The sequence below is a fragment of the Cupressus sempervirens genome, chromosome 10, assembly GCF_028749045.1.
Source record: "Cupressus sempervirens isolate cs-2001-9-10 chromosome 10, ASM2874904v1, whole genome shotgun sequence".
NCBI classification, from domain to species: Eukaryota; Viridiplantae; Streptophyta; class Pinopsida; order Cupressales; family Cupressaceae; genus Cupressus; species Cupressus sempervirens.
In genome coordinates this window covers 847,377,921-847,389,988 of record NC_143127.1, presented here as the reverse complement: position 1 = coordinate 847,389,988, position 12,068 = coordinate 847,377,921, and the positions used below count along the sequence as shown (strand labels likewise).

The 12,068-nt window shown below is 37.2% G+C and overlaps 1 protein-coding gene across 1 annotated transcript; it reads right to left on the bottom strand.

Moving 5' to 3' along the window:
* Positions 1 to 1,391: 1,391 nt before the first annotated feature.
* Positions 1,392 to 8,342, bottom strand: LOC149536659 (G-type lectin S-receptor-like serine/threonine-protein kinase At2g19130). Its single transcript, XM_089806325.1, has 4 exons — positions 8,170 to 8,342; positions 2,451 to 3,182; positions 1,688 to 2,369; positions 1,392 to 1,634 (listed from the first exon to the last, which is right to left on the bottom strand). Exons 1-4 carry the CDS (start codon positions 8,340 to 8,342, stop codon positions 1,392 to 1,394), a joined length of 1,830 nt encoding a protein of 609 aa, XP_089662451.1.
* Positions 8,343 to 12,068: the final 3,726 nt, after the last annotated feature.

Here is a 12,068-nt window from a genome sequence, read left to right as displayed (position 1 = left end):
TTTCTTATAGTTGTTATCTTCAATGCCCATGCCTCTATTATTATTTATTATTAATTTTCTTCGTAGCTTTTGTATATTCAATTAAATCCACTTGTCTATGATATGATGTAATTTTTTTCTTTAGATCAATATTGCCCATAGTATCATTCAATGTGAACTGGTATATAGATCCAATTGTTGTTGTGTGTAGCATTGCATCTGTATGATTTTCCCCCTTATACATATTGTATATTCTCATGGATTAATTGAATGGAGAGTCATAAAGTTTGGTGATTTTCACATGCTCCTTAAGAGATCTCAAGTAAGAATAATTTGGTTGGATGTATTGTTTTAACATATTTTTCTACGGTCAATCTCACATTTCCAAACATTGATTTCTCGACACACATGTTTGATTTCTACTCTGAGGAGTTTTAACTTGTAATTAATGAGCTTTTTCACCATGCCTTATTTATTTTCTTCTTCTTACCTGGATTTCTTATACTTAATTGGCATTTCAAAACTTTGATTTGTGCAATCCAAATCATCAATTTCTACTATGAGGTGTTTTAACTCCTTATAATTTATGTTGTTTTTCAATACATTGTATTTGTTACCTTATTCTAATATGAATTTCTTCTACCGTATTATCATTTAGACAAATACAAAAAAAAAAAAAAAAAAAACCATAGTCTTTACAAATTTGATTGCAAGTTTGTAAAGATATCAATATTTATTTAAATAATTGTTAACACATATATATCTAACTTAAAACATAATTTTTTCCGTAACTCTATATCACACCCTTTATATTACTTTTACTTCGTTGTCCATATCCATATTGTATCTCTCTGTAGTGATATCATCATGCCTCTCTCCGCTTATACTTTGTAACCCATTGACTACAAAACATGGCAATAAGTTCGACTTTAACTATCATTTAAACTTTCGCTTAAGATGGCTACTATTTTTCTTGTACGGAGCAACCTGATACGGATGGAGTTTCACGGGTGGCTACTGGTGCTCTGGTCGTCATCTACCTGACCTAATAGGAGCTGTAGAGACCTCGGAATTTGGGGTACAGCAGCCTCAACTGTGCCTTCCAATATCTTCACCACTTCCCCCATGTTAGGCCTCCTATTCTCGTCATCTTGAATGCACAGCCCAGCTACGACAGCAGCTCTTCTAACTTCTTCAATATTTGCCTCGCTTGCTATCCTTGCATCCACAACATCTCTTATGTTTCCCCTCTGAATTTGAGATGAAGCCCAGGTAGGAAAGTATAGCCTACTGTCCTCGACCTTTAAATCTAAATTTCTTCGGCCAGATATAATTTCCAGCAACGTCATGCCAAAACTATACACATCCACTTTGGAAGTGATAGGAAGGCCAGAGATCGACTCAGGAGCTAACTACCCTCGAGTTCCTCTTGTGGTGGTCAATGCGCGGCTGAAATCTCTACCAACCAGCTTCGCTAACCCAAAATCTCCCACCTTCGTGCTGAAGTCGCTGTCAAGGAGAATGTTTTCGGGCTTGATATCGCAGTGAATGATGCGATCCCTGTATTCCTCATGCACGTAAAGTAATCCTCGAGCCGTGACCAGTGCGATCTGAAATTGAGTCTTCCAGTCCACCACCTTCTCCACATCTTCCGGCTTAGTGAAGAGGAAAGAGTTTAAAGAGCCATTGGTATTCTGCCAGTGGTAACAATTTCCCCACGGAATTGCTTCTCTGCTTGCGTGGAACCCTCCAATCTCTTAACTGCAATAGGCGTGTTATCGGCCAGTTTTCCTTTGAACACAGAACCAAATGCTCCGCTACCCAGCTTATGCTTGAAATTCTCCGTTGCAATCCGCAGCTCTTTGTAACTGAACTTTCTGAGCGACATTGGTACCTGCTCTTCCACGTTCTCCTTCAACAGTCTTCGACGTTTTTGCAGACTAAATGCGGCGAACACAGAAGCTGAAACAACACAAAAGGCTGCGGCGGTTGAAAGTACAATAGTAAGCCCAGGGACTTTCACCCTTCGGTCTGATGTCGAATGCCGTAGCTCAGAAGCCGCCAGCCTAATGAAAACCGATTGGCTCTTTAATGAAACACTCATTCCCAATAGATCCCCAAACCAGAGTCTACAGACAGGTGGACCAGAATTAGCGAAAGCAAAGGCTGTGCAGGAGCAATTGCTGAGACAAGCTGCGCGGCAGCCTTGCTCTGTTGGCTCGTTGTTGATGAAGACAGATTCCCTTTCGGGCAAGTATTGGTTCTTGGCTTCTAAGAAGTCGTCCGTTGCGCTCCTCGTGTGAGAGCACTGCAAAGGTTTTCGCCTAGCACACCCCGTTGACCACCAACCACCCTGAGAGTCATGTTTGGGAGTGAAGCCCTGAACACAACTACACACATCATTCGCATTGCACAGTCCATACGCCCCTCAGATTTCATAGTCAGTACATTGCCCTCGGTATGTCGACCACCTTAGACTCCATCTACCGTCATCCATCCAGAAGTAGAGTTCAAATTCTCCCATCTGGTTCAGCAGGAAGCGCCCCGTGATCATATGATCTATTGGATTTAGGTTAAAATGAATGTATATTTTCCAAGGAGAGAGCCTCACACAGGATGTCTGAACTTTCCTCTGACCTTCTAATTCGGGAACCTTAGTAAAATAGTTTTGCCCAAGTTCTCCAACACATTCTCCACTGGACCAATATGGAACCGTATTGTTAAACAACATAAATAACTCTGTGCTTCCTGGAGCCGAGTCCATTCTGAAAGAGAAGAGCCCTCTTGCAGGATCCGAAGAACTCCTCCAGGAAGTCAGCGTCATGCCTTTCCACACACTCATGCCAGGCAACAATGTATCTATTGCAGACTCGTTGTGAGCGTCGAGGATTATGAAATTGCCAGACTCCATTAGCACTGCTCGTGATCCTCTCTCGCCAATACCAGTCGACCAAACGAACTGGGCATTTCTATGAAGCAATCTAAGATGACGATCCCTTGAAAATTTCAGAACTTCAGGCTTGCTTATGACATGATTATCTTTGTTAGCCACCCAAACAATGACCTTCTGAGGGATGGGGGCATACCAGATGCCAATATACCAATTGTTTGTTCCACTGGGACTGAAAAATCCCAATTCAAACTTGCCACTTTGGGAGATAAGGGTCTGATTTCCAGTGAGCGAAGCCCCCGTGGAAGTGTATCTCCATCATATTGTAGGATTCAAACAACAGCAGCAACACAATAAAAAAAAATGATAATATTCAAAACAAGAAAGGCTCTATTTTACTGCAGAGAAAAAAAACTGATATATTATTCCAACTACAAATTGCTATTCAGCCAATACATTTATTCAAATAAAAATTGTTAAAACTAATCCCTAACATATAGATCAAAATATAGATCAGGAGTTCTGACAGTAGTTTTAGCATTATTCCATGCCTATGATTAAGGATGGGAGAAGAAGTAACTAAGACTAGACAAAAAATCATCCAAAAAATATCATCTAATGCATGCCATATGTACAGCATGCTTCTTGTTTAAACTACTCCTAAACTGAAGTATTCTAAAAATTATTTATAGAATGATGGAAATGGAGTAGTGGAGCTGGAGTTTGAAGTGAAGATCTCAGCATCAATCTTCATACTCCCCCTTGATGCTGAGAGGACTCACAATCTGATCTCTGAGTACCAAAAACTGATCTTTTGTAACTGCCTTTGTGAAGATGTCTGCAATTTTCTCCTTTGTGCTAATGTACTTCAACTCAACCGCTTTATTTTGTACCAAATCTCTAATAAAATGTTGTTTAAGATCAAAGTGTTTGGTCTTGCTATGATGAACCGGATTCTTGGCCAATTTAATGGCACCTATGTTGTCACAAAAAATCACAGTAGGCTGAACCTGTATCTCTCCAATTTCTTCAAGAAGCTTTCTAAGCCATAAAGCTTGTGTGCTAGTTGAAGTGACCGCAACATATTCCGCTTCTATAGAAAAGAGAGCAACCATACTTTGCTTCTTTGAACTCCATGTAATTAAAGTGGAACCCAAAGAAAAACAATTACCAGATGTAGATTTTCGGTCATCCAAACAACCTCCCCAATTTGAATCACTAAAGCCAACAAGCTCAAACTTATTAGAATAATAGTGAATGCCAAAATCTACCATGCTTTTCACATACCTCAAAATTCTCTTGGCTGCCTTCATATGTTCCTCTGATGGATTTGTCATATACCTTGAAACCAATGAAACTGAATAAGCAATATCAGGCCTTGTGTGAGTTAAAAACATCAAACTCCCCACAATACTTCTGTATAATGTCTCATCAACAATTTTAGCACCATCATCTCTATATAATGTAACTCTATGAGCAATTGGAGTGGAAAGAGGTTTACAATCAGTCATATCAAATTTTTTCAACATATCTTTTGCATACTTTTCTTAACAAATAAAAATTTCATCTTTACCTTGATAAACCTCCATGCCAAGAAAGTACTTCATGAGACCTAAATCTTTCATCTCAAACTCATTCATCATAGCAACTTTAAATTCATCTTTCATCTTTGAACTACTACCCATATATAACAAATCATCAACATATAAACTCACAATGAGAATATCATTACCTTCTTGTTTGTAGTAAAGGGTAGGTTCAGTCTTACTTCTTTGAAAGCCATTCTGCTGAAAATATCCATCAATTCTTGCATACCATGCACGTGGTGCTTGCTTGAAGCCATACAAAGCCTTCTTCAACTTGTAGACATAATCTTCTTTGCCTTGAATCTCAAAACCTTGTGGCTGTCCCACATATACCTCTTCTTCTAAGTACCCATTCAAGAAAGCACTTTTCACATCCATGTAATGAATACTCCATTTCTTTTGAGCTGCAAGAGAGATTAGCATCCTAATAGTTTCTTGTCTTGCTACTGGTGCAAAATTTTCTTCATAATCAATGCCATACCTTTGAGTGAAACCTTTAGCAACCAATCTTGCCTTATGTCTTTCAACACTCCCATCACTATTACACTTGGTCTTATAGACCCATTTTGTGCCAATCTTCTTCTTCTTATGTGGAAGATCTACAAGCTCCCATGTTTCATTCCTATCAATGGAATCCATCTCTTCATTCATTGCTTGCATCCAAACCTCATTAGCACATGCATCTTCAAAACATGATGGCTCAAAATCAGCTTTAGCAAGTAATGCAAAATTTACTGTCTCACCTATTGGATCTTCTTCATGTGCTTGATTTTGACACCTATCATAAATATCACTCAATCTTCTTACCTTTTTTGGAGGACTAGAGGATGGACTTGCTCTTGGTATTGGTGAGGGGTTTTTTGGTGGGCTTGGTGATCTTGAAATAGAACCATTAGCTGGCTGCTCATTATCATTATCAGCAATATCATCATCATCCAAAACTGATTTTGGCTTTCCAACATGTTTTTGATGACCATAAACTCCCCCTTCATCAAAAATCGCATCTCTTGAAACAACAATCTTATTAGTAATAGGATTGAATAATCTATAAGCTTTGCTTTCCTCACTATAGCCCACAAAAATACATGATTCACTTTTAGCATCTAGCTTTTGCCTATTCTGATTAGGGATGTGAACATAAGCCAAACAACCAAAAACTTTAAAATGATTTAGATTAGGCTTTTTCTCATACCATGCTTCATATGGAGTCATCTTGTGGAGGGCACTTGTAGGACTCCTGTTGAGAATATATACGGCTGTAGCAACTGAATCAGCCCAATAAGAATTGTTCAAACCCTTGGTTTGTAACATGCTCCTTGTCTTTTCTACCACTGTACTATTCTTCCTTTCAGCCACTCCATTCTGTTGGGGTGTGTATGCAGTTGTGAGTTGTCTTGTGATGCCATTCATCTCACAAAAATTCTGAAAATTGTTTGAGCAAAATTCTCCTCCTCGATCTGTTCTCAAACATCTTATTGTGTTCCCTTTCTCATTCTCTACACGAGCTTTAAACTTCTTGAATGTATCAAAGGCTTCATCTTTAGTCTTCAAAAAATATACCCAACACATGCGTGAGTAATCATCAATAAAAATAATGAAATATGATGACTTACCCAAACTTTGTGTTTGCATTGGACCACAAATATTTGAATGAATAAGTTGAAGTGGGTATTGGGCCCACCATGCATTGCCTTTTGGAAATGATTCCCTTTTTCACACCCTTCACAAATCTGTTTATGCTCTTCAACCTTAGGCAATCCAAGAACTAATGCATTTGATGTTAGATTCTTCAAACTATTGAAATTTAAATGGCCACACCTGAGATGCCACAACCAACTTTTATCCTCATAAGCCATATTGACAAGTTGATTATCATTTTGACCAAACTTCAAAGGAAACATCCTATTCTTTGTCATAGGAACAACTGTAATCACTTTATTTTTTTGATTCTTATCATAAATAGTACAGTGCATGTTCTCAAATACCACTCTATAATTCTTCTCACATAGCTGCCCAACACTCAATAAATTATGCTTTAACTTGGGAGTATAATAAATATCTTGAACACTTTTCATACCTTCTTTTGTCTGAACATCCATGGCTCCTTTGGCCGCAACATCCACAGTATTGTTATTACCAAGGGTAATATTGGATCTGTAACTATCATCAAGCTTTGAAAATATTTCTCTGTTGCCAGACATATGGTTAGAGCATCCAGAATTCAAATATCAAACATCATTCATAGTACTTTCACCTTTCCCATAACACAAAAATAAATTACCCGAGGAAGGATCCTCATCTTGTTGGGCATAATTTGCACTATTGTTACTTGATTTCAGTCTACACTCTCTCTCAAAATATCCATACTTATTGCAATGATAGCATTGGATGTTCCTTTTATCAAATTTGCCTCTACCTGTACCTCCTTAAGCACCTCCTCTTCCTCTAGATCCTCTTGAAAAATTCTGATTTTGGCCCCTTCCCGAGCCTTTGTTGTTGTTACTACTACTGCTAGCACCATCGTTCTTTGAAATTTGCAATTGGGAAGCAAAAGCCTTCTCATTAACACTGATAGATGTGTCCCTTATTCTATCCTCATGTGATATAAGAGATCCAACCAATTCATCATACTCCATGGTAGCTAAATTTTTGCTTTCTTCTATGGCAATTACTACAATATTCCATCTTGGGGTTAGAGATCTCAATACCTTTTGTATTATTTGCTCTTGAGCAATAGATTCACCCAAAGTGGCCATTTTATGAGTTACATCTTTCACTCTCACACAGAAATCTCCCACACTCTCTGTCTCCTTCATCTTCAAGTTCTCATATTCTCTTTTCAAGGTTTGTAGCTTCACAACCTTGATCTGATCATTGCCATGGTAAGCATCTTTTAGAGTCTTCCAGGCCTCTTTTGCTGTCTGTGCATCAACAATTCGAGGAAACAAGCTCTTATCAAGAGCCATCTGAATGTGAAGCAATACCATTGCATTCTTCTTCTCAGCTTCTTTCTTCAATGTCCTGTCATTAGGTTGGAGAGTATTCCAATCTGCAGGCTCTTCATATCCGGATTCAACGATCTCTCAAAAATCTTTCCCAATAAAAAAAGTCTTCATCTTGATTGACCAATATTGATAATCAACTCCATCAAACTCTGAGATTTGCAAATTGTGAGCCATGCTGCTGTCTTCCAAACACCTTCAGCTCTGATACCAAATGTAGGATTAAAACAACAGCAGCAACACAATAAAAGAAAATGATAATATTCAAAACAAGGAAGGCTCTGTTTTACTGCAGAGAAGAAAAACTGATATATTATTCCAACTACAAATTGCTATTCAGCCAATACATTTATTCAAATAAAAATTGTTAAAACTAATCCCTAACTCATAGATCAAAATATAGATCAGGAGTTCTGACAGTAGTTTTAGCATTATTGCATGCCTATGATTAAGGATGGGAGAAGAAGTAACTAAGACTAGACAAAAACGCATCCAAAAAATATCATCTAATGCATGCCATATGTACAGCATGCTTCTTGTTTAAACTACTCCTAAACTGAAGTATTCTAAAAATTATTTATAGAATGGTGGAAATGGAGTAGTGGAGCTGAAGGTTGAAGTGAAGATCTCAGCATCAATCTTCACATATTCCCCTGCTACTGAACTGGAGTAATGCTCTGAAATAATTACAGTATTTGCTAGAAAAAAGTACTTCTTCCCCATTTCAATAACCATGACGTTCGTATCTCTCTTAACAATTGTATCGAATTTAAATGGAAAACAAGCAGGCGGCCAAATCGGTAACATGGCGGACGCGGTCCAGTCAATCCCACGGAAGTTCAGAAATTTCACTGCCTGTAGCCAATAGCTAATAATTCCAAACATTCCTCTATAAGAAATTAAGAATGCGCCGGACTAAGTCTACATTACGCGATAACTCTTTTCCATAATTTTCTTCCCAGTTTAGAAAATGATAATGCTCGTTTGTATACGATTCTTCTAGTCTACTAGAACAGAATTTTATTCTTATAATGTGCGATGCCATTATTGAAAAAAAAATATATGATTTTAGTATTGAAGTGCGGGAACATGATAACTCTTAAACGTCGATTAAGTTTAAAGTCAATAAGTCACCGGCTCGACCAGGAGAGTACGAGGAAACAGATAAAACAAGAAGGATTTTACAGCGTAGATATGACACTAGTGGTCTCTCTCGACAGGGAATCAAATAAAGAAAAGATTTGACAGCACATTAGACCGCTTTCAGGTCTTTCAATGAATAATTACCGTCGCAGTTTTCGAAAATTTCCACTTTCAATGAATAGTTACGCTGTAGGCCTGGTTTCTAGAATCAATGGTCGAAATTCTTGGAGAAGTTTGGACAACCATTCAGCATGCATTCACCATTACCCTCAGCCACTCACATTAGGACATCAATTGATTTCTGCCGAGCATATTGACTTCTGCGGCAGTACTGCACGTGTTAGACTTCATAGAATTGCTCCTGCACGCCAGAAAGGGGTGTCTCGTAGTCTCTCTTGCTCATCACAACCAAATTTTCTGCCTTCTTGGGTAGAATTAATTTACAGTGATGTTTTCGTGTTGACACGATCACCACGTTTCTATGGAATGTATGATTGTCTATATTATCACTCAGCTTTGAGATGTGAACCTGCGTCGTATGTTCAGCTGGGCGAAATCTGTATCAATGACTTGAATATCGTTCTTATTTGATCTGGCAACTCATTAAGATCTTTGAATGATGTATTTAAAAAAGCATCAGCTACGGTGCAACATATTTGCACTGGCTGGCACCTCCACTCCATGCCTTCCACGCAATGACATACTTATACTCCCCACTGTAGCATACATGTCCCCATGCCTCATGTAGAATATGCGCAATATCTTCATACTTCTGATAGGTTTTATCATTTCTAGTTCCTGCCGTAGGGAGGATACTATAGCATCCACTAGATGTCTTTTTTATTATTATTTACTAGCCATTGAAATCATTTGATTTTTTCATAACAGTTGTGTATTATGATGTTTCTATATTGTTCTTTCATTTTCTATTTTTTTTTAACTTTGTAAAGAATATTTTTGCATATGATTGTTCATTGAATAATCAATGTAGTGGAGTTTTATTTCATTTTTTTAAAGACAAAAAAAAGTTGTGGATAGAAATGGAACACTTAAAAATTGTGCTAAGAAAATACAAGTGCTTTCTTACTTTTTTTGTACAAAGAGAAGGTCCATACAGATTGATTTGTTAGAAACACATTTAGTGAAAGTCTATCTAAAATGTTTGTGTCACATTTGCACTATAGTTTTCTGGATTTTTGTAGTGCATGTAATTGATATTTTGTTCGGATAGTAGGTAAGTGCTTGTCTTAATAGCTTTGAATTTATTGCAGCTACCAGAAGAGTAGTCTTGGGAGCCTCATTTTCCATAGAAAGGTACTATTTGAACAGACTCATTGCTTCATTTGTTTGAGTAAATAGGGAAATCATTAAATTCTTGAATCTACAAGATCCCTTAATCAATAGTTGATTGCCTCTATTGAGATGGTCTTTGTGGATGTCGGTCTCTAGGAGTTACAAATATAGAGATGAGTAGAGTTGTATGGTTATCAAGGTCATATTGAAAAAGTTACAGAGTACTTTGTGCTTCTTAGGTAAGCATGTTTTGCTCTTCCCATTCGGTTCACTATTTTTTCTTGAAAATGTCTTGTGTTATTAACAAGACCAAAATATTATTTGGCTTATGGTGTTCATAGTTTTTCCTATTTCATGTTTGTCTTAGTTTAGATCTCAAACTGTATTCTTCTGAGACCTTTAAATGCTACCACAAATTGGCCTCTGCTCTAGCTTTACACAATATTTGTTGTAGGGATGTGGTAAGAGTTTGTCTAGTTTTGGTTGTTTCTTCTTTCAATGTGATTTCATGATATCCTTGTTGTCTTTAAGATTCTGACTTTAAATGATAAGTGAGGGTTTCAAATTTGTGATCTTTTCATGAAGTGGGTGTAAAAACTTTTAAGTTTGTTGATTTTTGAGAGCCAATTCGAGTTTAATGTTTCTCAAATTTACTTATTCCACTATCAAATGTGATTTTTAAAGATTCTTGACTGTAAATGTAAGTAAGGGTTTCAATTTGTAGGTTTTTCAGGGAGTGGATGTAAATATTTTTGACTTTGCTAATTTTTTATAAGTCGATTCGAGTTTAAGGTTTCTTAGATTTGCTTATTCTGCTTTCGAATTTGATTTGACGATATTTTGACTCTAAATGGATGTAAGGTTTTGAATTTTTTTGGCTCTAAGATGCCAATTTAAGTTTAAATTTCTTAGTTTTGCTTGCTCTATGTTGAGATGTGATGTATCAAAGCTATCTCTTTAAGTGCCTTGTCCACATCATGTAGCACATACCTTGTGTTAGGCACGTACCCTACTTCTATCATCTTGCCACTCAAATCATCCAACTTTGAATAGATCTGGTCTCTTTGTGGATGTGACAAAGATCCTGATCAATACTCATGCATGTTACTTACCTTTGGCATTGGGGGCTTCATGATATCCGTGTCTCCCCCATGTCTCAACTATTATTTTCAGCTCCTTTGTTAGCACATCTTGCACGTGCACTACTTCTGTTTGATATAGGCACGGGTGCCAGATTGTTATCCAATTGAGCAACCTTGCCAACCACCCACTTCTCCATATTTGCATTCCCATAGATTTTACAAAAATTCAGCAAGGTATTCCAAACCAAAGCTATCGATTTATTTGACATCTTATTGATAAACTCCTCTACCCCCTTTAGCTGGCTAGAATGAACTAGTATGTCAACTAGACACACATAATGTTGCATTGAATACAACAACCCATAGTCCTTGCTCATAGTCTCAAAGTAGCACATTCCCTCATCCACCAAGTCCAATCTACTACATGCCCAAAGAACCTCGAGAAAGCTATTAATGTCTAGCCTAGAACCACTCTTTATCATTTGTCCAAAAGTCTACATCGCCTCTTGGTGAACCCATTATAGGAATACCCAAAAATCATAAAATTCCACGAAGCATAATCTCATTTAGACATTTTGTCAAACACCTATCGTGCATCCTATACATTCCCACACTTCCCATACAATTCAAGGATTTTTTTATTTATAGAAAAATCAAGCCTAAAGCCTATCCTATTCATATGCTCAGTAACCCTTTTGCCCTCACCTAGAGCTTTGTGCCACAATCTCTAATGTTAAATTCTCTATGACATCTTTTTGGTTCAAAAGTTTGTGAAAAATAGTTTGTTGTGTAGATTTTAGACTTTTTTTAATCTACATTTTACTATGTTTGTTAGTTTACAAAGAGCATGTCAGAAATTTGATCTTTGGCAATGGAATGTATCCATATTATTTGTAGATTTTTTTAACAGTGTGTGTTTATTCAACAATTGATGGTTGTTTTGTGCAGATGGTTATGGAGTTGAAGTATAAACAATCCTGAGGTCTCATTTTGTGATTCAAGCTCTAGAATTTTTATCTAGGTGAGGCATTGTAGTGAACGTTTGTAGATTTCTTGAGATATATCTAGTGTTATTGTTTCTTGATGGGATCTA